Source organism: Desmodus rotundus, chromosome 6 (assembly GCF_022682495.2).
Source record: "Desmodus rotundus isolate HL8 chromosome 6, HLdesRot8A.1, whole genome shotgun sequence".
Lineage (NCBI taxonomy): Eukaryota > Metazoa > Chordata > Mammalia > Chiroptera > Phyllostomidae > Desmodus > Desmodus rotundus.
Window position 1 is genome coordinate 93,315,480 of NC_071392.1, and position 25,767 is coordinate 93,341,246.

General features: G+C 51.3%; 1 protein-coding gene across 1 annotated transcript in view; it reads right to left on the reverse strand.

Moving 5' to 3' along the window:
* PTPRN2 (protein tyrosine phosphatase receptor type N2) overlaps window positions 1–25,479 on the reverse strand; it is a 395,976-nt gene extending 370,497 nt beyond the window's left edge. Inside the window, exon 1 of the mRNA XM_053927307.2 lies at window positions 25,313–25,479. Within this exon, the coding sequence (XP_053783282.1) occupies window positions 25,313–25,415 (103 nt within the window). The 5' untranslated portion in view covers window positions 25,416–25,479. The remainder of the gene's footprint in view (window positions 1–25,312) is intronic.
* Window positions 25,480–25,767: the final 288 nt, after the last annotated feature.

Sequence of the window (25,767 nt, forward strand, 5' to 3'; positions counted from 1 at the left end):
TGTCCATCTGCCAGAGCAAGAAGCTGTTCTCTAAAAATATATATTTATTTGTTTTTAGAGAGAGAAGGGAGGGAGAAAGAGAGGGAGAGAAACAGCGATCAGTTGCCTCTCGTACATGCCCCAACCAAGAACTGAACCCACAACCCAGGCACGTGTCCTGATCGGGAATAGAACCAGTGACCTTTCATTTTGGAGGACAATGCCCAACCCACTGAGCCATGCCAGTCAGGATGCAAGAAGCCTTCCTTATTATCCATCAGCTTTTTTAACTTACACTTAATTTTTAAATTTATCTGTGCACCCTTTAAAAAATTAACAGGAATAATTGAACTCCCCAAATTTCTGTACTTAACCCTCTATTCAGCTGAGCAACATCAAGGGGCAGCCAGACAAGTAAACATGAATGAAAACATCCTGCTTCCTGTCTGGGTTTCGTCCCATCACAGGGACCTCTCCAAGAGGATGCTTCCAGAAGGCACGCCAAGCAGGGGGTGCACAGGGTTCCATTCAGCCTCTCCAGGCTCCTGCCAGCACACCGGTCAGTGCCCACTTAGAGCCACAATGGTCCAAGGAGGCGGCAGGCGCAGCCACTGGCCGATTCCTTGTCAGGACACACTTAACTCACGAAGACCTCCCAAACCCACATAAGCCCCACTGCCAAGCAAACTTCATGCATCACTTCTTCCTCTTTTCTACACCTTTCCCAGACAGATGTGATCACCCACGGCACTGCCGGCCAAACCTTTGAGCCAGTTCGCAGAAGTGTAGATGCGAGTGAGACCCTGGAGTGGGGACGTAAGGGCCATAATTATGGAGAGAGTAACCTGCTCCAGACCGCTGACACCCCAGCATCTTATCATGTCCCTTTTCCCTTTAAGACTCTCAGAGTTTACAAGATGTCATGTAGCAGTCATTTTTTGCAAAGGCTACAGACTAAACATGGGGCAAAATTACTTGCACACTTGAGCCAGGGAGGTGGGGACCATCTGCTGAAGGAGCAAGACCCTGGGGCTGGACTTCACCCTCCACATGCTCACTGTCAGGCCGGTTTGTCCTCTTTGGAGCAGGTGGGTGCATTTCCCCCACGCAGTTCCAGAAACTGTTTTTCACATGCCCAGGGCCTCTGCCCAGACACAGGAGTGTGTCCACTTTCTTGCAATGCTTCCTTTCATGTGTAATCATGTGTAATCTTTTTCTTTTTGCTCTGGCTGCCAGGAAGCTCAGAGTTAACTTTGCTGTTAAGACATAACTGTGTCACCTTTGTCAGTGAAACATTTACATTTTAATTGGAACATCTGCATCACCAAAATGTTTGACCTTAGGCAGCTGGTAACTGACCTCAGGTGACTCGTGAGCTGAGCAACATGACAGTGATAATTTCAGCCCACCAAGTGCCTCCAGTGTGCGATCTGTCCTACCACACTCATTGTACTTACTCTTCCCAGCCCCACGGGGTAGCGCTGCATTCCCCACCTTACTTGTGAGGAAGCTGCGACGTCCGCCATGCACTCCTGCAGGAATCCCCATCCTGTCAAAGAGCCCCTCACCATCAGCCTGTGACAGTCCCTCCAACAAACCAGAACTGGTCAGCAATGCAGCTGGTGACTCATGTCCAAACTGCCTCCTGTTTCAAGGGGACTTTCAGGCATCAAAGGAGCACAGTGACAAGAAAGGAGGATTTGGAAACTGGCTGTGTCCTCCAGGGGCAGAGAAAGCAACAGGAGTCTCCGTCATTAAACTCCCCCTCAAGGGTGAAAGGTACAGAGGTGTCAGCATGGATGCAACATAGAGAGCGTTTTCCAGGATCCTGACATTTCCTCCTGCCCCAGAGATGGGAAGTCCCTGCAGCAGGAGCTCAGACCTCAGCTTTGACCTTTTACTAAATCACTGTCAGCAACACGCAAATGCCTTTGGAGGTGCACCTAGCTAGCTGCCTTCTGTGTGTCTCTGTCTGAAAGCAGCCTCTGTTCCCTGAGTAATAAGACATGGGTTATCTCTTCAGTGCTCAAAGGGCCAAGTACAGAGGAATGACCTTGGATAGAAGCCCCAGCTGCTGGCCCCACCCACAGGGCCTGTTGCCCCACTGGCAGCAGCCAGAAGCGGGGAGGGCTTGAGAAGGGCTCACATGTATCTTCTAAGACCTCAACCCCCATCATCACACTGCACTCCCCAGGGTGCCCACCATGGGTGCAGTGTCAGGGCCGAAGAGGGTCATTGCTGGCTGGGCAGGAAGGTAAACCAGGCATCTCTTGTGGCTTCGTCCAGGCGAGGCCACAGCTGGTGGAATCAAGAGCAGGTATGGTGGCCACACAGCTGAGCAGCCCCTGGAACCCACAAGCAGCCCCATGATGTGGCACTGCCATCATGCCTGCTCCCCATCTCCCAGGGCCCCTTTACCCCACTTGCCACACACCATCACAGGGTGTCCAACTCAGGAACCCAGGGAGGGCCAACTCTTCCTGCCACTGATTTCTTTTTGCTTACTTTTCTGGGAGACCAGAGCCCCTCAGAGAGGCTTCCACGCTCTCTGAATGGGTCCTGACCCTGGCCAGGGACCCATCCTGTTAAACCCATCCAAGTGGTCAGACCCCGGCCCCGCGGGGACGGAGTGATGAGGGGTGCTGGGCCAACCTGTGGCTGCATGAGTACATCCTAGGCTTCAGCAGCACCCGGATGAGAGAGGCCAAGAGCCACTCAGGACACCCAGGCTGCTCCCTGCTGTGGCGCCCCTGGAGTCAGCGTCTGGTCCCTGCATAGAAATCGAGTTTAGAATCATGTGTACACTTGGAAAGCAGAGACACAAAATGGAACACTTGTTCCTCCTTCCCCAGGAGATTTCTCTCTGTGGATCCAATTCCTCCGTAAATAATGCAAGGGCGGTGGATTCGCAAAGGCCAACAGATCTATAGACTCCCAGAGAAGGAAACCCAGAGGGCACAAAACAGGAGCCTGGTGTCAGTTACCACAACAGCATTGAGCCAAATCCGAGACCTGGAGCAGCCAGGTGGCCACTTCCCTGCCTGCCCCACAGGCAGGCCCACGTGGGTGCATACTGTGAGGGTCAGGGGGAAGGCCCGCCAGCCTGGTCCACATCAGCATGGAGCACACAAGCTACCACGGGATTCTGATGACAGCACAGCCACACAGTGGTGGTTGAAAATGAACAAAATTAGGTGCCTGCTGATGGGTTCCAGGAGGCTGTCCTCATTACACCCTAGACATGGGCTGCTCCCTGCTCCAGCCCCTGTGGACCCCAGGGACCCCCACAAAGGCCCCTTTATCACCAGCTGACCCAGATTCCAGACCCCACCCCAACCAGGTTGGCCACTGAGGCTCCAATGTCATCCTGAGGAAGCTGTCCAACCAACGCATGAAGGCACAGCCCCTGGAAAGGGTCACTGTCATCACATCCTCCGTGGAAACTCCTGAACACGCAGTGGTGTCTCCATGGGTAGTTCAGACAGATCCTCCTGACCCCTCCACACACAGACCCACCTCGCTCGTGGGCACTGCCACTCTCGCCCACGTGGGGGGAGGAGAAGGAGGAGGACATAGCACCCCGATATCGGCTGCTTCGGAGGCTGAGCCAGAGCGCACCCCCTAGTTAAACAAACACCCCCTCAAACTACAGGAAATAGAATTCCGGATAATCCACAAACATGCTGCTGGGTAAGGACAGAGTCAGATTTGGCCAGAGGATTCAGGCCACCCTCACCCTGAGCCCCAGGACACAGAGGTCAGGACCTGCCTCAACCAAGTCAGAGCGTCACCAGGAGTCAGTGCACACGGCCTCCTCGTTAGGAGCCGTTGAAACCAGGAGAAGGGCAATGCAGGGAGACCCTGTGAACAGAGGCAGCCCTGGACTTGGGAGGGGTGACTTTAGCACAGACAAGATGCAGGACAACAAAACCCAGCGAGTCAGGAATGTTGGGCTCCTTGAGGGTAGGGACTGCATCTTCTGTCTTTGATATCCGGATACCCAGGCATGCAGGAAGGAGAGCCACAAATGTGGGGTTTCAGAGGTAACTCCAGTCTTCTTCTCGACCCTGCTTTTATTCCCTTCCTACAAAACCTCTGAGGGTCTTGTATCAGCTGATAATCAGGGACCTCCACCAGTTCCTCGCTCCCCATGCTCTGTTCCAGCCCCACCAGCCACAATGGGGGCGGGGGTCTCCACTGGGCAGGCAGCCTCAGAATGCCAGGTCGGGCCCTGGGACTATCTATACCAGGCCACCAGTGGCCATGACTGAGAAAGCATTCCTATAAGAATAGTACCTTTCTTCTGGTCAGCTCCTCCAGCCCAGGCAGGCTGCCGGACTCGGTCAGCTAGCCCAGGGGATAGCCCAAACCCCAGCAAGTGTGGTTGCACCCCTAGGTCTTGTGCGGCTTCCAACAAGCGCCTGTCTTCTCTGGGCTGTGTTCCTGGGATGCCTCTTCTTGTCAATAAAATGCTAAACAAAACAATGGATTCTTTGAAGCTCTGTGACAGAAGTGGTCTTAGAGCAAGGTGAACCAAACTGTGGGACCTGTCCCTGAAATGCTGGTTCACCCATCATCCAATCTATCGGCAAAGGGTAGCCTGCTTCTCTCGTGCTTTATAAGCATGCTGTTCGGTGGCCTTGAAGGGATTCCGATGGTCTGAGGGAGCACCCTCCTTCCCAAGGGAAGCCGCCACTCCCACCTGAGTGGCAGGGAGTGGGCACAGGTCGGCCCTGTCGGGCCTGGCAAAATCATGAACAGCACCATTTTTCCTCCAAGAAGCGTCGAGATTAGACAAATTGCACGGTGACTGCACCAGCCAGGCATGAGAACTGCTCCTGCCCCGGTCAGCTTTGGGACCTGGTACTCGTCACTGAGCCCCAGGTAGGTCCCTGCTTGCTCACCTGTGGAATTCTAAAGGCATCAAACAATTTTTCTAAGGAAGCACTCAGCCCAGCTGCCCCATCCTGAAAGCAACCACAAGGAAGCCCTGCAGGGCTCCTCAGGCACATTCACCCACCACCTGCAGGGACAGTAGTAACAAGGGACACACAAGGAGAATCCTGAAAAGTCGCCACCCTGTTGATGGAGAACAGGACTTAGAAGGAAGCTCAGAGGACCAGTTGGGTGGGAGAGGGTCTGACTCTGCAGGGGCTCCTGGGGCCTCCTCCGCACCCTGCCCTCCCCACAGGTTGGCACCAGCTCTTCCATGGTGCGCAGACAGATGGTAGAGCCTTGAGGGGCAGGACACCGATTGTGTGAAATTAACATTCCTGGTGCCCACAGCCCCACCTTGTTCCCCTTGCCAACCTGCAAAGCCCTCTCCGAGCTTATCCCTTCCCCTGTAGAAACAGGCTCCACAGGTACTCCCCTCCTAGGACACGCCTTGCCATCACCATGGTGACCACCAACCACCGATGTACATGCTAGGGGTGGCATTCCACCATCTAACCCTAGAGTGACCTTAGGATGCAGGGACATCCACTCACCTCACCTTCGGGTAGGAAGCCACCATGTACGGCCATAGAGGACACAGCTCTTCATGTGGACCTCTTCGAGAATAGAAATTGACAACACAAACTGTGCCATCCTGGAAGTCAGAGCCAAAAGTAACCCGACTGGCCAAAAAAATGAATGGAAAGCTTCACTTGAATGTCCTCAGAAGTCAGCTGCCTAACTTCTGCCTCCTCCCACAGGGCAAGTAACTCCAAATTTGCATGTAAGAGAACAGCCCACCTGCTGCGCCCACAGGTGTGACTGGGCACTCCTGAATTAACTCAGGGTCTGTGGTCCATTCGTGCCAGGAAAGCCCCTTGGTTCAGGGGGCTAAACTGTCTGCATGGGGGCAGCTCTCCGGGAACACAGGGCCAGACCTGGGAGCCCTGGGCTCTCATTTTGCCAAAGTCCCCATCCTTGTAAACTTGACCAAGTGAATAAATCTCAAAAACTCAGAAAGATTAAGTGGAAAGGGCATTTGTTAAACATTCCCATAGTTCCTGGAAGCCGGAACTTCCCAACATTCTAGAAGTGACAACCCAACAATTCTGATTAACATTGAAGGTATTTTTCTAACTTACTGACTTGCAGCACCTATCACTACAGAAAAGCACATGGTCCCCGGTGTGCCTCTGACAGCTCTCGGGGGAGGGCTTCCCAGCAAGGCCCTTCTCTTGTAACTCGGGAAAACGTCCACTTCGGCTGACTACGGGCAACCTCCAATACCAGCACATATTCTTCAAATACAAGAGACTTTACAGACTAAATAGTCTTACACGCACACCAGCAGGTTACCTCATTTTTCCCTTTGAATGGAAGCTGAAACTTTTCCCTTATCCCTAACAGGGGGTTTATGGCTTAGCCCCTTAGTGTCACACTGATTCAGACCCTGCTTTTAAGTATGGCCCCAGAAATGCAGAGCCGAGGGTCCGAACCTGACTCAGAAGCTGCATTTTAACATGCCCTCGCTCCCCATCCCGACTCAGTCACATTTGGCTGGAGAATCCCTGTGAAAGACAGGAGCTTCACACGGGCAGACAGCCCCAGGACAAGCACGCTGCTCCTGAAATCCCATCGGCTTCCTGCTGCAACACATGGCTGGAATTCCACAGGCTGGATGACCATGGTCACTGAGAGAGTTGCTCAGGAGAGCCCCGTTAGACATTTCCACAAGGGCGAGACCCTTCACTGCAGACCCCCTCTCCCTGGTGCTGCGTGGATCAGCACCAAGGCCAGCGAACAAGTGTGCCCTGAGCTCTAAAGATGGCCAGTACAAGTCTTCTGAGTTGGGCAGAGGGGCAGACAGCCCCATCTCCATCGTCCCTTTGCCTGAGACGTGGTCAGGGAATCAACAGCAACCACCGTAGCAAATAAAAGTCAAGTCAATGCAGAGATGCCCAGAGCCTGTCTGCATTAAACACCACCCCTCCACCTCCCACAAATAAAGTCAGTGTTGAGTTAAAGTTCCCTATTATTAATAGTCCATTTAGCACTTAAAAGCACACCACCGATCCTCGCACGAACACCCTGAACACTTGCTCGGGAGGCCTGAAGAAGAGGAATGTGCCGAGCAATATACCATGAGAGCGAAGCTCTTCAATTACCACTGGCCTTAATAATTCATGCAGCGCGTCTCCTGTTGTACCACCAGCTTCACAGTTACAGAGCTGCGAGCCTTGCAGCGGGCAGTGTGGGATCGATGCTGTGATAGATGCTGCCAGGGTCTGTGCCAAAACATAATGGGACCCAACTCAACTGCTCACGTGTGGACAGAGGTGTATTAACCAAAGACCAATTTGAAGACATTAAAAGTCTGCTTTATACAGAGTCCAGGTCCTTCAGAGGCACAGACCGGGTCCCCATCATATAGCATCAGTGCATGGCGGAGGCTGGTAGCTCAAGACTTCCCACAGCAAAGGCTCCCTGGGACAGAAAGCCTACCACCCAGCTGCAGATGCACCGCCCACATGGCCAAACCATCATGCACAGAGAGCCCCGCTGCCTTGTGCTGGCACGGGGACCTGAGAGCTGAAACCCCTGCCACCAAAGCAAGATGCAGACTCGCCACTAAGGCCCTGGGGGAGGGGAGGGGCAGGGCAGTACCATGACTGATCGGTCAGCATTAACTAGTCACTGAAGGCTTTGGCTTGAAGTTCAACCCAGGAAGGATGGAATGAGATGGGCAGGGTGCACCAGGAAGAACTGAAAGCATAACAAAATGCAAGTCTTATTCATACAGCAGTTTGCAAATTGGCTATGATGTTTCCTAACCTGAAGTCTGAGTGAGGCCTTGCCAGCACCCAGCTGGTGCAAGCTGGGAAACCGGCCTATAAAACATTGGAAATGCGGCTTCATTACAACGAATACTTCTCCAAATGGAGCTAATCACACAGCATTCAGTTCTTCCCAGCAGCTCAGATAGGCACGCCCGATGCGGCCCGCCCCCAACACCCTCGTCAAAACAGGCCCACACCCTTTCTGCAAACGGAGGTCTGAGTTGAGGGCAAGTGCTGCCTGCCAGACTCAGGGATGGGAGGGGCCCACACACCCCGGGGAATCTAGGCCCAATCTCACCTTCCGTCCAAACTCTGAAAATAGGGTGAGCTCTTTGAAAAGATTCCTACTCTCTAAGGAATGCTCGTTTTTATTTACAGAATATATGTATGTATTTTACAACCTGCCCATAGGGTCATTCCCTACACGTGCATTTTGATTACAGTGGTTAAGAACTCCGGTCCAGAAGCCCCAGCCCCTGACTGAGTCTACGGAACACCTGTCACAATCATCCCGATATCACTGGGCTGCCGTGAGCCCTGAACACGACAACCCGGAAACAGGGCTCGAAGCAGCGCCGGGCACACAGCCAATTCTCTGTATTATTAACCAGATCTCTGGAGGTTGTTCCACCCGTTTTTCATAGTTGCCAGATTCTATGATATGAGTGCACTGATGCATTTAACCAGTGTCTTATCACACAAAAAATAAGTTATTTCTAATATTCTAACAAAACTAATGCAACAGTGAATATTCTTGCACACACACCTTGCACATGTGTGCAAGAAAGTCATAGGGCAAATTCCTATAAAAAGCAGAGGTGAGCCCACTGCTACCCACCAAGAGGGCATGGGAGTGGGGCCACCCCCATCCTCGTCAGTCCCCCCCAGTGCCCTCACTGATCACCTCAGGACTCTGCGAGGCTCGGAGACCTGACATGAACATGAGTGTCACTCAGCACCAGGGTGGTACACTGGCAGCCAGCCAGGCTCTGGTCCCCAGCCCCAATGCCGACCACCCCCCTGAGTGTCCTGGGAGCACCTACTGGACCGCCCGCCTCCCACTGCATCCTCTGTCTCCGCCTGGACCTAGCACACATTAGTTTGCAGGGCAGGGGCGAGACTGTCAGGTAAGGCCCAGAGAGACCAGCTCGTCCAGTAGGCCGTCGATCCTTCAGACCCAAGACAGCCCCTGCTGTCCCCTGTGGCCTAATTAGCCAGGAACATGGAGCAGAAAGGCAGCCTTGGTGGAGCAAACCCAAGAAGAACTGGGCCAGGGATGAGCAGGGGCCCACGTGGTCCCTCTGCGCACACATTTGCTTCTTAGTGGGATCTGTGCTCAGGAGAAACTACAGGGACACCCTGTCCCTGGTGCTGCCTTTCCACAAATTCTGTGTGGCCCAGGGATGCAGACGCAACTTGGAAAACCACACTGTGGGGAGCGAAGGAGGAGGGCACAGCCAAGCATGAGGCTTTCCCTTCATAAAGCCACGAGGTTCCCAGGATGGAAAGAGCCCATGCTGTGCACAGGTCTGAGAGCAGGCCCTGAGCACACTTGCTGTGGAGGTCAGCTTTCAGAGAGCAGTTCACACAGGCAATGTTTGTGGCTACGTGACACAGGCTTTCAGGACAGGGCTGAACAGGCAACCTTCAAGTACAGCCACATGGAAGGGGAGCTCTGCAGAAAGACGAGACCCATCCCCCTGCCCCTCTGGTCCTGTCCACCCCATGCAGGGTCCACCTGCTCTGTCACCAAGTGGCCGTGCCCACAGAAGTGCAGCTTCCCTTGGACTCAGTGCATGGAGGGCCCCAAACTCAGGTCCGCTTCATGTGGGATCTGAGGCCTCGGGACCAGACACATGGGCATGGGGGTGGCAAGGATGCCACTCTGTCATATCACAGTGCCTCATGTCGAAAAGAAACAATCTGACACAAGGCTCACCATGACTATCCCACTGCAGACAGGGAGGCTGAGGCACGGAGGTGTAGTGACTTCGCAGCCAGGGCCCAGAGCCACCTCACCTGCTGTGGTGCTAGCCTCTGAGTCCAGTAGGTCCTGTTGCGAGTCGCTTTCCTGCCTCTGAACCCTCTCCCTGAGATTAAAAGCAGCTGTGATGACTTTGAAGTGCAACCAAATTGCTCTTTGTCCACAGATGTCAGAAGGTCTTATTAGCTCGAAGAACAGGACACCAGCCCTGGCTGGGTAGCTCAACCGGTTGAACTGGGTAGAACATCGTCTTGATGTGCCAAGGTTCTAAGTTCCAGCCCCAGTCAGGGCACGTTCAAGGAAAAAACCAACGAATGCATGGGTGAGTGGAACAAGTTGATGTCTCTTTCTCTCTCTTTCCTCCTTCCTCTCCCTAAAAATCAATTTAAAAATTCTAAAAAAGAGAGAGAGACCAGCAGTGATGCCACAGACCCCGCTCTAGGCCTGAAACCCCATGGCCCACCTTCCCCGTGACCTTCAAAGGCAAGGGGGCCCTGGACTAGCGAAACTGGACCCTTTCTGTGCTCTGGGTTTTCCATATTTAAATGTCTCCAAAGGAGAAAAGGGGTCTTCTTCATTTTCTTCTGGAGGGAAAGAGGGTGAGAACAGCCCCACATCTTTCTCAATGTAGCTGCTGGTATCAAAGGTTACCTGACACCACTGTTTCTTATTTTTTTAAGATTTCATTTATTTACTTTAGAGAGAAGGGGGAAGGGGGTGAGAAAGAGAGGGAAAGAAACATGGATGTGTGATTGGTTGCCTCTCACACACCCCAACCCAGGATCTGGCCTGCAACGCAGGCACGTGCCCTGACTGGGAATCAAACCGGCAACCTTTCAGTTCGTAGGCCAGTGCTCAGTCCACTGAGCCACACCAGCCAGGGTGACACCACCGTTTCTATGGTGGGTCTGTTAGCAAACAGTAAAACCACAGGAATGATGAAAAATTAAAGGAAGCTAAATGGCTTCCATCCAGCTGAATGAGTGAATGTGTCTCGCTCTTTGCCTCCCTGGGTATTTATGGTGTTTATTCAGATCTCCTCTAGGCCAGAAAATTCCTGAGCTCACGACAGGCTGTCCTGGCACTGTGACAACAGGCTGAGGCCGGGCTGAGCCTGTGATTGTGGTTTCCACCCTCCCCATAGAATACATTAGATGTGACGCAGGCCGCATTTATTTTAGGAAGGCTCTTCGTTATGGAGATGTGAAATGCGAAGGCTGAGCCTGGGTGGGCTCGCTGCAGACCTGCAGGCCCCTCATTATCTGACAAATGCACGAGTTCCTGCCGTGAGCCAGGCGGGCTGGCCCAGCCCCCAAAGCAGTCCACCCAACATTCAAGTTAATTAACCAATGGGAAACGCAGGAGGAAGGATGAACCGGGCAGGGACACGGCCCTCCAGGACTGAGACGAGAGGCAGGCATCGTGCTGGGAGCAGTCAGACCGTGAGCAGTGGAGAAGTATCAGGAGCCCTCAGGGGCCTCCAGCCCAGGATGCAGGTGCCATGCCCATCCCGGATGTGGGGACAGTGTGGTCATCCTGGGTGCAGAAATGGCCAGAGTGCTGCTAGGACGTCCATGACTGCCACTACGATGTGCATAAAAGGAGGTGACTGTCATTTATTAAAACGTGTTTATAAACCTATGAATATGTAGACTTCAATTTTCCTATTTTATGTGGGGAAATTGGGGTCCAGAGAAGTGGATGATTTGGTTACTTATAATATGATAAAATTCCTTACTTTTTTTTTTCCTGTTACTCCCAGAGATTATAGGAACATTAAATGATTCCTTCTGGGGTCCTTAGTTTGGGTGTAAAAAAACAACTTTTAGACTAGACTTCTTTTCTCGAATTTACCCAGGAGAGCTGCAGGGAAAGAAGGTCCTCGAATATTGGTGTCAATCATAGCCCGATTTACATTGCACAAAACTGTGAGATTTGCCACGAATCCTTTAAACAAATACTCCTGGAGCAGACCTCATTCACCGGCTACACTTCAGAGAAACGGTACTTCAGCGTGACGACCATACCTAACTCTCCTGAGGGGTATATTTGGAAGTTGCTAAGAAAGTTCTCATCACAAGAAAATTTTTTTTCTTTTTTCTTCTTTTTTTTGTATCTGTATGAGATGATGGATGTTAACTAAACTTATGTGGTAATAATTTCAAAATGTATGTCAGTCAAGTCATTATGCTGTCCACCTTAAACTTATACAGCACTGTATGTCAATTATGTCTAAATAAAACTTTAAAAATATTTATTAAAGAGTGCTTTCTATTTTTTTTCAATTTCGCAGACTAGTAACCATTTTTTTTTAATTTGGGGGAACTTATACAAGGTTGCCAAATGTTTATGTTTCCAATTAAAAAGCCTTAATTAAAGAAAAAAGTACCTACCATCTGCTATCATAATCACTTCTTAAAAGAAAAAAATCACTAACGTCAAAAAAGAAAAGAATATAATCTCAGAATATCCAGGTAGCTCAGTGGGTTAGAGCGTCGTCCTGATATGCCAAGGCTATGGGTTCGAACGCTGGTCAGGATACACGCAAGAAGCAACCAGTGAATGCATGAATGAGTGGGACAAAAATATTGATGCTCCTCTCTGTCTTACCTTTTTTCTCTCTCTCTAAAAAATTAATAAGCAAAAGGTTTTTAAAAACATTAAACTGAAGGGACTTAAATTTTTTAAAAAATCTTTCAAAGTGAATAAATGTGGCCCGATGGAAGCTAGTGGCTGGTCATCCCTTCTGTGTTGAAGACGCCGTGTCTGCTCTACCCTCACCAGATGCAGGGCAGTGACCCACACTGGTCCCTGCTGGGTGTGTGTCCCCCAAGGCATGACACTGACCTTCAGGTTATAAATCAGGCTTTGTAAGGAAGTGTTGGCTGAACCCCATTCTCAGAATCAGATCGTCACTGAGTGACCTGGAAAGAGTTGAGTTTGGGAATCCCTGATATTAGAGGACCTAACACGACCTTCATTGCTGCCAGCTGGGACAGAGACTCACGTGGGTGGACTGGTAAGCCAGAGCACACGTATATCCACCTAACCTCGCTGCCCACAGAGACGCTGATGCCTTGCCATTCCTGTAAGAGAAATACAATCACCCATCCAGGAGGAGGAAGGGAAAGGCCATGCAGCATGAATGCATTTCCATTCTGCTGCTGGAAGAGTGGCCACCTCACCATCAAAACGCCACAGGACACGGTGGCCTCATCCCTCTGAAGGTGCTCTGTCCTTCCTGCTCACCAACAGTGGGGCCATCCTGCCACCCCTGCCCACCTCTTCCCCTTTGCTCCTCTGGGCTTCTAAGTCCACCCGCAGCAAGCACACACCCTCAGTCTGACACCCCTCCAGCCACATTCCCATCAGAAAATGCACAGTGCCAGGCCGAGACTGGGGGTGGGGAGGGAGTGGTGAGCCCTGTGGCAAGAGATCAAGCAGCACCTGCTCAGAGCGATGTTTCCTTACTCCTTTGGGTTAGAAAGTGCAGTGAGCCCCATCTCATGGCCTTCGCTCCTCATGAACCAGGTCTCCCTGCCCCCCCCCACCCCTCTGCCTTCACCCACTTGCGGTCCCAGAACCCCTGCTCCTCCACCAGGCTTAGGTCAGGGGTGCTGCCCCCACCTGGAACCTCACATATCAGAAACACTCCCTGCCGCAGGGAGCAGGGGAACACAGGGTACTCTGAGTCAACACGGAGTTGCCAAGGAGAGGAAACTTGAGACTCCAGCTGTCAGATCCCCTGCAAAATCAGGTGCTCTCAGCTGTGGGGGGACCTCGACCGGCCTGGGCCGTGGGCCCCAGAGGACTTGGCTTGCCCACTGTTACAAATTAGTCTGTGCCGTCAGGACAAGACCGTTGAGCACTCACACCCGCCCACACGGCCCGGTGCACCAAATCCAGACACGAGCCCTTCCTTCTCACCCTTGTTTCCTTTCCGCAAACACTTCACTTTCTGTTTTTCCTAGTGGTAATTTATGACCCAGCCCACAGAAGAAGCCAGAGGTCATCAATTCCAAACACAAGGTGAGCAGAGCACAGAGCAGAGAAACAGATAACAACCTGGCAGGCCCTGAATTCGTCGCCCCTCAGCAAGGGCTTGGGTCACTTTTTCGCCACTCCACGCTGGCACACGGAACACTTTATAAGCTGGTGGGTCGAGGTCAACTGTAGTTCGTGGAGAAGGAAACAATTCATAGCACAGAAGCTGAGACGCTTTTATATCTTTTTAGGGATTTATGGAAGAGCTTTCTTCTCTCACCCAAGCAGCTGCAAAGTCACAAACACCATGGAGAAGGAGTAGGAGGGGAGGAAGGCCAGACTGCAGCCCACGCCTTCCCAAGTGCCGGCTTGCCCCTCGGCCCCACACGCACAAGCGCCTTGTGCGGTGAGCGTTCGGGCTGGACCTGCACTCAGTCCCGTTTCGTTGCATTTTATCCTGACTGTTGCAGGATGTGGGATTTTTTTTTATTTGCTTTTGCATGTTGTTATTTTTTAATAAGGCCCATGCTTGTTGGCACATCTAATGAAAAGCATCTATTTCTTAAGGGCCCCAAAGGTAAAAGCCAAGTTCATAGGTGCCATTTCCATTTCCTGGCAAAAGTTAGGAAACACAACAAAATAAATACCCATGGGATGAAAATTCAGCACTTCCTCACCAAGGTCTTTTCACGCAGAGACGTAGACAAGCTTCCCAAACCAAGAACAGTGGATGTGGTGTGGAAAATAGTTCTTGGCAGTTATTAGTGAATTACCTGAATAGAATTCCATTACCGTATAAGCACTAGGAATGCCCAGGAAAGAGAAAGGCTCTGGTGGCCTTCTGGAGGCAGGGAAGGTTCTAGAAGGCAGGGAAGGTTCAAGAGGCAGGAAAGGTTCTGGAGACAGGGAGGGTTCTGGAAGCATGGGAAGAACTCGAAAGCAGGGACACTGTCTTGTTCGTGCTGACGTGTCCAGTGCCTGGTACAGAAGCGGGAGCACAGTAGGTGCTCAGGCCACTGCCCCGACCATCTGGGCGCTGCAATGCTGCTGCCTTTCTCCAGGAGTCGGCTCTTGCTTCTGTCTGGTGTCCAAGGGCCTAAGGAGCCCGTCAGCCTTACTCAGACGGGATGAGATGCTCGCCGTGGACTTCTGTCACCACTGTCCTATCCCTGGTGGGCCATTTCTCCTAGTGTGGTTCGACGTTCTAGAGGAACTAGTACAACAGTTGGAATGTGGTAACAGTATACCCATACCTGGGTAGAATCTTTCAAAATAAGGCTTTAATTTTGGAATTAGTATCCATTTCACACACAACCTTTGTGAGATGTTATTTTATGTAAGATCAGCTCTAATGGTCTCAAACATTCTTTTTTCCTTAGTGCTTCTATTTAAATTTACCCTGGACATCTGTTGTTCTTTCTGAGTTCCTAAGGAAAACATTTAATCATTAAGCAAATGCTATATATTCTTTGGCAGTATCAATTTGGATTGAACATACCACTTTTCACATTACCAACAGACTTCTTAACGTACGGCCGTGTCAGTAACATAGTGTACCTGTGTCCTGAAGTGAATCTGACGTCTACACCACTACCTCAAAGTCTCTGGAGAATAAGAACATAAATATCCAAATTCTCAGCTCGATCGCACATTTTTTATCTTATCAGAACAGCACTAAATCAAGATGCTCTTTGCGAACTCCATCTTACTTCCCAAAGATACGACATACATATAACCAAGCGGAATCTAATTTCATTACTAAAGAGTGATATTCTGTTTGTCCCTTACACACGTTCCATATGTTTTACTAACAAATTTTTCGTCCCCAAACTGTTGTTTCGATATGGCCTCGGTCCATTCTCCTGACAGTTGCTCGTCTTATGAGTTTCATGTGCACTGGCAATGTAGCTCACACATTTCAGCTACTGGACGTGTATGTGGCCACCCACGTCCTATGATGAGGATAAATTAAACTCCAAGTTCATTACATGTTGGGAATAGACAACTACTGGGAGTTGTTATAGAGATTAGAAAATAAGTAGACCCCACTTCTTAGGGGACTAAACTGAGAATCTAGTCTTTATTCTGAAAAATATTTTTTTCCATTTAAAGAGTGCTTTTTCCTGCTCAGACTCCAAGCATGAGAGACTCCTGTAAAATGGTCTCTGTGCTTTCACCGCCCTCACTGGATGTGCATCCCTAAAGGACTTGCTTCTTGCCCCAAACAAGGCAAAAGCAAACAGGAGCCTCGGGCCTGCTGTGGCCGCTGAAAGGGAGGTGTGTGCACAGAGATTTGTCTAGTGACCAACAGGCGGGTATGGACTGGACACTGGGCCCTCTGTAGAGAGACCCTGACAGGCTCCTGGCAGACAAGGAATTTCAGTCCAAAACGATTCTGCAAGAAATACGTCTTTGTATGATTTTGCTTCTGATATCATGGTTTCTCTGTTCAACTGAACTCTGACAGTAAGCCTTTTTTCTGAAGCATATTCCAGGTCGTAGGTGTGAGTATTAGGGGCTGAGAATGTGGAGTCCTCACTGGGAAAGCCCCAGAACATGTCCCCCACAGCCTGTGAGCTTTACATGGGACCCCCAACATCACTACCCTTCTCCACAGACATCCCTGCCGGGTTTTCTCTGAGGAGGGACGTGCTGCTGCATGAGCCACACCCCACACCAACAGCAGCAGAATGAGGACACGAGAACATCAAAGCCAGTGGTCAGGGCAAGGGTTGGTGTACACCCCTCAGCTCCTGACCCTCCCCATTCCGCACAAATGGTCCAGGGTCCGCAGAACCCAAGGAACCTTACAAAAGCCGGGAGGAGAGCAAAGAGGTGCTTCTCCTCGTCTTTCTTCCTCTCAGAGGAAGTGTTTTGGGAAGAAACAGGTGACCTATGGGGAGCAAAGATCACTCAGTCCAGACCCCACGGTTGTCCCCTGAGGAACCTGGCACACCCCAAGGAGGCCACAGGGCACCCAGGATTCTCGTGTATCCAAACCTGCCCACAAGAATCGTCCCTCCAACTGCAGCACAGAGGGCTCACTTTGTGAGAACAGATTGGGGCCCACAGAGCTGTGCAGACAAGCAGGAAGGGACAGAAGGCACAGACTGTAATGATGCCTGGACTCCAATGAGGTGCAACCTGGAGGGCAGAGCCCTTCTCTGCAGAGGGACTCAGTCCTGGCAGGCCCACACACAGAGCCCCTGAAAATGAGCCCAGGACTCACAGCAAGAGATGTTGAAGGAGCCAGTGAGACCTTCGGGGACCTCGAGACACCAGTGTAACTAGCACAGTGGACTTTTCTGAGACTGTGGTGGCACGCTGGTGTCCTCATGCCTCCCGAGTCCCGGGAGATAGGCACAAAAAGTGGTGGGTGTGGAAGCCCCACATGGGGGTGGATGACATCCCCCTGGCTCTGCCTTCACTCCACTCCAACAGAGGGTGCAGGGCTGGGGGTGGAGGGCACTGCTGGGGTGGTGGCCTCGCAGTGAGGCCGTGCGGTCTGTGTGCCCAGGTGGACGGGCAGGCCTCACGTGTGTGCAGTCCTCAGTGCTTCCACACGAGGACAAAGTCCTCCCATGTCTGTCACCAAATATTTTTCAAGCCTTGGTAACAAAACAAAAATCCAGACACTCAAACACTGTGCCACCTAGACATGTCAGGTACACTAAAAAAAAATGCTCTGGTTTTCGCATTTATCAAATGCTACAAATGTTACATATTTTAAAAGAAAGTGATGAGTGTGTCTGAAAAAGGGTATGTACTATTTCTTTTTATTACACTTTCCACTCAAATGTGTAAGAATTTGTAGGACTGTTATTTAAGTCCTATTTCTTTTATTTAAGGGCTTTTAGCTGTTCAGAGGGCTGATAAGAAATAAAGTCCAGACAGTGTTATCGCCCTTTACTATTCTCATTACTATGACATGATCAGCCAGCATCCTAGTTGAATGGGACTATTTTTTAAATATGCTTATTTAAAAAACATAAATGATATTACTATTTAAGATCTAGTGGTAATTCTTTTGAAAATACCTCAATAGTAAGTTCAGCCAAGACTTGGAGTCAGCAAAGTAATATTATTTGGAGTAATAACAATATCCCCCCCTGTCTGGCCATCGACCTCCGACATGAAATACAGAAAGCTGGAGCTTCTGGGAATAACAAACTGGACTCTCCCACCGTCTCATGTGACCCTCTCACAAACTCCAAGAATTTGGCACTTTCTGTGCTGTGAATTCAGAGAGACTGCAGGTGAAGTCCTTTCATTTTTCTTGACTTCAATGAGTATAAATGCAAACTGTAAAGATTTCTGAAGTGGAAAGTCATTTAATTTGTGCTCTGGGCCCACATCCACTCACTCCCCACCTCGTTCTGGAGATCCCTGCCGTTTCTGGCTGTGCTGGAATCCTCTTTTTCTCTCTGGTGGCTAATATTTCATAGAATCCAGGACCGAGCACCCTGGTGAAGCAGGGACAAGGCCCCAGGAGGGCCAGGTGCCAAGGACAGGTGCCTGCCCCTCGGAGCTGAGCCTGTCTTTAATCACATCTTTGTCCATTCACACGGCACTTAAATCCAATGACGTCTAGTGGTTCCAACCTCGACCTGCTTTCAGGCAAAAGCAGAGGAAGAGAGAGAAATCCTGACGCAAGTTTTGGTAAAAGCCAGTGGAAGGTGACTCATGTTGCTTCCTCACCAGGTTCCACTGCCTGTTAGCCACTGTGAAGCCACATTGTCCCTGGTACTCCTCATCTGGTGCCATTAAAGTATGGCTACTTCAGAGAACATGCATATCGCTGAACTGTCTTCCAGCCGGGTCACAGGTCCATCACAGGTCCTTTCAGCCGGATTAAAGCCACAGCCCACATGGAAGCAGCCTTGGCCTCCCATGGCCAGTTTTATTGCCTGCTCTGTCCATTTACGAGGTGACTGTATTTTGCTGTTGGAGCCAAACTTGACTTGCACCATTAATATAGAGTCCTTTTCCCTTGGGAAACCAGGTCAGCCTTTCTTCTGAAGATTCCTTCCACCAAACAAACCATTTCCAAACACATCCTCTCTACTGTATTTAGGACACAGCATCAGAAGCTGAAATGGGCTTTCAGAGCCACATGGTGACACAGAACGCCCGCGTCATATCAGGGGAAGTTTCATGCCAGCATGTCTCATAAAAGAACAACAAGTGACTAAAATGAGCCTTCCTTTGCTTGTTGGACACTCTAAATGTCAAACTTAGGTGGAACCAACTCTTAAAATTTTCTTATGAAAGTAATCCCTCCTTCATCCCTTGATTTGATGTGGGCTTTTTGTTGTAACAAGTCTAGTATTGGTATTAATACATTTTAAAAATCTGATGGAAATAAGCAAGTGGGGCTACGTCAAACCAAAATGTTTTACACAGTGAAGGAAACCTTCAGCAAAACAAAAAGACAACCTACTGAATGGGAGAAGATATTCATGAATAAGACATCTGATAAAGAATTAATAATCACAATATATAATGAACTCATACAACTAACACACAAAAAAAATTCAATTTAAAAATGGGCAGGGGGTATACAGATGGCCAACAGACATATGAAAAGGTGCTCAACATCACTAATCATCAGAGAAATGCACATTAAAGCCACAATGAGATATCACCTCACACCTCTCAGAATGGCTGTCACCAATAAATCGACAAATAACGAGTGTTGGTGAGGATGAAGAGAAAAGAAAAGGGAGCCCTGGTGCATTGTTGGTGGGACTGTAAATTACTGCAGCCACTACAGAAATCAGCATGGGAATTGTTCATAAAATTAAAAATAAAGCTGCTATACAACTCAGGTATTCCACTGCTAGGTATTTACCTGAAAAAAAAAAAACAACCCACTAATTCAAAAAGATATGTGCATCCCTATGTTCACTGCAGCACTATTTACAATAGCCAAAATGTGAAAGCAACCTAGGTCCCCATCAATAGATGATTGGACAAAGAAGGTGTAGTGCCTATGTGCAATGGAATATTACTCAGCCATAAAAAAGAATGAGATCTTTCAGTTCCCAGTCAGGGCACATGCCTGGGCTGTGGACCAGGTCACCAGGAGGGGGCGCTGGAGAGGCAACCACACATTGATGTTTCTCTCCCTTTCTTTCTCCCTCCTTTCCCCTCGCTAAAATAAATAATTTTTTAAGAAATGAAATCTTAGCATTTGCTACACATGGATGGACCTAGAGGGTATTTTGCACAGTGAAATAAGTCAGAGAAAAACAAATGCCACAATATTTCATCTGTATTAGTATGTGGAATCTAAAAAACAAAACAGAAACAGCCACAGAGGACGGAAGGCTGGTGCAGTAGCGGGACTGCGGGGAGTCTGATGGAAACCCAGAGCATTCTGAGCAGAGTGTTTACAGACGCGTCAAGCTTCTATAGGGGAACATGCATTCCTGCCCCAAACAAGTTATTCTTTTCTGAACATCACAGTTTCCACACAGAGGCAAACCAGATAATTAAATCTGACACCAGAACAAAATCCAACTCAGAAAAATTACAACCCCCGCACCCCTACCTGTGGTCAAAGAGCATTTTCTTTTTTTTTTTTTTAATTTTTATTGTTATTCAATTACAGTTGTATGCCTTTTCTCCCCATCCCTCCACCCCACCGCAGCTGAACCCACCTCCCTCCCCCACCTCCACCCTCCCCCTTGATTTTGTCCATGTGTCCTTTATAGTAGTTCCTGTAATCCCCTCTTCCCACTGTCCTGACCCCACTCCCCCCTGGTTATTGTTAGATTGTTCTTAACTTCATTGTCTCTGGTTATATTTTGTTTGCTTTTTTCTTCTATTGCTAATGTTCCAGTTAAAGGTGAGATCATATGGTATTTGTCCCTCACCGCCTGGCTTATTTCACTTAGCATAATGCTCTCCAGTTCCATCCATGCTGTTGCAAAGGGTATAAGCTCCTTCTTTCTCTCTGCTGCGTAGAATTCCATTGTGTAGATATACCATAGTTTTTGGATCCACTCATTTGCTGATGGGCACTTAGGTTGCTTCCAGTACTTGGCTATTGTAAATTGTGCTGCTATGAACATTGGGGTGCACAGGTTCAAAGAGCATTTTCAAATGTTCTTGGAACAGGACCAAAGAGCCTAGAGATTCTGAAGACCCTTAGAAAGAGGCAGTTTGACAAGTGGAAATGGCCTCTGTCCCTATAGTAGCCAGAGTCAGACTGCCCTGTTCTCGTGCAGAACCCTTGTGCTGGGACGCATATCCTCCAGAGCCAACTCCTCCCCATCCCGAATCACCCACCGGAAAAGAAAGGCAGAGTCTAAAGGCCAGAGACCTGGGACCCAATCTCAGGCCCGGGCTGAGTCTTTCCATTTGGGAAACAGATAGAGAGCCTGTCTTGTCGAGGTTATTCTGGGGGGGCACATGTAACCAGAAAGCTCCCGGGGTTGTGGGGCGCAGGGAACCAGGCAGGCTGTCACTACAGAGGGAGGGTGTGGGCAGTGCTAGGTGATGGGACACTATCACCTATCACCAGAATCCATACATAGATCGGTGCACCAAAAGAAAAAATAATCATTTCCTTGTATGATAATTTGAATTAAATTAAAAAGAGAAAGCTCCCCAATCTGTTTCATAGCTGTTAGCTCACCCTCTCCCGCCTGGTGCCCCTGAACCACCCCCCCAGGACATACGCGCTGGCAGGGCGTGTCCCTGCACTTTCTGAATCACAATTAGTATGATTGGAGGAAACAGACAAAAACAAAATAAGTCAAATACCCTCTAATCCACCTCCATACAGGTGAGTTAACACCAAGTGACCATTGCAAAACCCCAAACGGCTTCCTTATCTGTTCACATCACACACATACAGCAGTGTTTGGAAGACAGATGGGCCGTGTGTTTCATACATCAGCACCTCCGTCCGAAGTTCACTTCCTTAGACTAGTGTTGGAGTTCCCCACTTATCCACACAGGAGCAGACGAACAAACAAAGAACTCACGTACTGTGTGAACACACGTGTTTCCAGGAGAACCACGCCCCTTCTCATTTCCTGCCCTGGATATTTGTTTAAATAGTGGCTGCGGCAGAGCTGGTAGAGAGAGCACGAATTAAAAGAAAAAAATTTCCTTCTTTCTTCAACAAACTGTTCCCACTCTGTTTCCAGGTAGCAGAAAATTGTGTTTATTATTTTCTGCTTCTCCGGTTTTCTGGCCTCCTATCAACCTAGATTTAAAAAAATAAGTCCAGCTAGGTCTACATTTACAAGGGTCAATTTAGACTAACGTGAAAACAGCTGCCAGGTGCTTTTCTGTGACGCAGAGGGTCTCTGCCGTGAAGTCAGCTGTCTGCTGTCTTGGGAAACGAAACATCTTGTCAGAAGAGATAAGATGGGTTCTCAGTTAGCTGAGCCTCACTGGGCTGGCGACCACCAGGATACATGTAGATGAAAAACCCTTTCTGCCCATTTCTTAAGCTTTTTTTTTTAGCCTTTCCATATTAAACTATCAATATTTGCACCTATCTGGGCAAATACCTGCCACCCAAGCCCAGGCCACATTTAGTTACAACCACCTTTTCGTGACAGAGTTTAATGTTCTAAGGTAACGCTCCAAGGGGTCATGTTAACAGAGACCTTTCCTAATAAGACCATGTGCAATGACAGCTCAGCTAACACCATCCCCCCCACAACGTGGGTGAATAACTACATTCACAAATGAGGTAATACTGCATGTAAAAAACACAACGAAATAAATTCAGAATTCAGAAATGATCACACAAAACAATCAATGGTTGCCAAAGAGTTCATCAAATCACACCCCCGACGGTGATGAGTCTTGGGCTGGCATCTCAGCCCAAACTTCAGGTTCACCTGCTGCTCTTGACCTTTTTCACAGGGACCCAACAGGTCCTCACATTGCACAGTGCATAGGAATTCCTGGAGTATGTGCCAGCGCTAAGGGGCCCCATGGAGGAAAGTAGAAAGCAGACTTCCAAATTTAGCACACCCCCACACCTGCTCCTGGGCACCACTGAGGGTGATCTTGGTAACCAGGAATAAAAACAGATGAGCTTTTAAAGAAGAGCTGCAAGATGCTGAGACTCAGCTCAGCTGGGCACAGAGCGGAGGCCATCTGAAAATCTGCTTTATTCCCCACACGTTCCCCCTGAGGCTGACACATTCAGCTGCCATCTCTGGACACAGGAGGCCACGACAGTCCCACCCGATGCATCTGGTTTTGTGGGTGAGCCCATGTTGGGTGCCTCTGCTTCCTGAAAGCGCAGGGTTTTCCATGAGCCCCAATCCTTCTGCACAGGAACAAGAGCACCTGAGGGTGAAGGAGCCGGAGAAGCAGGAGACAACAGGCAGAGAAATGTTCAGGCTTTGGGAAGGAAGCAGGGTGCTCACTTTGGGGGAGGGGCAGGCTGCTCATTCCTCACAACCAGTAAGGAACAGCAAGGGCTGCAGACCCCAAGAAGCAAAGATGGATTTGTGCTTCTGTGGCAGGAAGGATGCTTCGATTTAAAAATAAACCATCACGCCATCTAGTTCACAAAGGAAGCCGACTGCTGCTCCTCCTCTCTCCTCAGCCCCGTGTGGGCTTGCTGGTGAATGAAAAAATATGTGTGGGCAAATCAGGAGGCAAAAAACAAAGGAGGAAAATAAACATTCAGCCATCTTCAAAGACAGGTGCATTGATGAGGTTTGACTTTGGATTCTCCAAGCAAAATATGCATGAAAGGTTGACGACCTAACCTTTGGCAAAGGAAAATCGCATCTCTTTAGCAAAAGGAGGAGGGTCTTACGTGGCTGCCCTTTAAGGCAGGGCTGCCTGAGCAGGCTCACAAATGGGCCTCCCAGTAACCGAAGACCAGCTTAAAGACAAAGGGCTTACACTCACGTCAGATTTGTGGAAAAAGTACTGAGCACTAAACAAAAGGATGTCCTGAAATCATGGGGAAAGGCAGAGGGAGGAAGCAAAGGCAAACCCAGGGACCGACGTAAATGAAGAGAAGAAAATCGCTACACGGTTCCAGCTCTGACAATAGTGTCACAGATAGTGGTGCACGATGTGCCATAAGGGAGGCTTCTGCACCAGAAACACATGGGCACATGGGGGGCACAAGGGCAGGGAGCTAAAGTGATTAAAGGGGAAAGGGTGTCCTTGAAGAAAGGGAGAAACGGGGGCACCCCACCGCCTTGGGGTCAGCAAGGAGCAAACACCTGAATCTTTTGGGGCCGGTGTGCTCTGCAGGCCTCAGCCTGGGGCTGAGCGCAAGTGGCTCAATAAACAGGTTACAAGTGACATACATGGCTGGGGCCGGACCTAAGGTGCATCTTTCATATGGAATGACACAGTGGGTGTGACCAGATGCAGATGGCAGAGCGAGAGAGCGAGAGCGAGAGCGAGCGAGCGAGCGAGAGAGAGAGAGAGAGAGAGAGAGAGAGATGGGGGGGGAGAGACAGCAGCTCATGCCTTTCACGGGTGACCGTGGCCCCTGCACTTTCCCGAGACGGTGTGTGTGGATCCTGAGGACACGGCAGCAGCTGCCTGGGAGCGGGGCTGCAGGGTAGGGTCTGGGCGGGCAGGACGCAGGGAGCGCGCCCAGGCCGATAAGGCTGTGCGGGAGCGGGCCCCAGGGCGGGACGAGCACGCTTGCACCTCGCTTTCTGTACTGACCGCCAGGCGCTGCCCGAGGCGCAGGGAACGTAGGAGGGCGGCCCATCCCCTGGCGCCCCGGGGGTCAGTTCCACTGCCCCGCGTAGCGGCCGAGTCCCAGAGGCTCCCTCGGGGCGCCTGGTGAGGGAGGGAGAGGCACCCTTTTCACCGTTGCCTGCGGTCAGAACACCGCTGCCGCGCCAGGGGAGCTCGGGGACTGCCTTCTCCTTGCCCGTGGCCCTCTCCAGGAGGACGCTGCCTCCTGCAGCCACGTCTCCCCTTCTCTGCGGTGTCGCCGGGCAAACGCGAGGGACCCGCGGCTGCCGTGGGAGGACGGGGCTAGGACCGGGCCCGCTCACCCGGAACCTCAGCCCCGTCCCGGACCCGCGCGGCCGCGGCGGGCGGGCAGCTGAGCAAACAGCTCGTGGGCGGCGGCAGGAGGCGGCAGGCGCCGCGGGCCTCCGGTGTTTCCGGCCCTGCGCCCGTCTGCCCGAGCCGCGCGGCCACCCAGCCGGGGCGCGGACACTCGAGAGCCGGGGCGCAGCGCGCGCCCGGCCGCAGGCTCCGTCAGGAGTTCTGGCCCGAACCCCGCGGACCGCTGCCGGGCCTCAGTGCCCCCACGCCCCGCGCACGCGGCACGGACACGCGGGGCGCACCCACGCGCGTCAACCAGGGCAGAGACCCGGAGACGCAGACGGGGACGAGGGCCGCTGCGGGGGAAACTGAGGCGGGGGCGACGCGTGGGACCCGCGGCCACCTTACCCGGCGCCCCCTCGGACCCCTCCTTTCCCTCAGGCGCCCCTCCCCCTCTCGCGTTGGGGCGCCCCCTCCCAACCGCCTATTTCCTCAGAGACCCCTCCCCCAACCCCTCATTCACAAACGCCCGTCCCCCGGCGCCCTCTTTCCCTCAGACGCCCCTCCGCACCCTGTCCCCACTCACCGAGCAGCCCCGGGAGCGGCCGGGCGAGGGACGCGGGCGCGGCAGGCAGGAGCAGCGGCCGCACGAGCAGCAGCAGAAGCAGCGGCGCGAGCGGTGGCCCCATGACGGCGGCGCTCAGCGCTCAGTCCTCCGCGGCCTCTCCTCCCGGTGCTCCGCGCCGCCGCGGTTTCAGCACCGGACAGCGCCGCCGGCCCCGCCCAGGCCCCGCCCCCGAAACGCCCCGCCGCTCCAGGACACGCCCCCGCCGCACGTCGTCCTCAAGCCCCGCCCCGGCCCGCCCCGGCTTGCCCCCTCGCTGCCAGCCCGCCCTCAAGTCCCGCCTCACCACGGCCCCACAGCTCCCGCGCAAACCACCCGCCCTGCTTCCGACCGCAGGCCCCGCCCCCGACACGCCCCAGAACGGCCCCCGACTCTCTCTCTCTCTCTCTCCCGGGCGCCCGGCCCTCGGCCCCCTT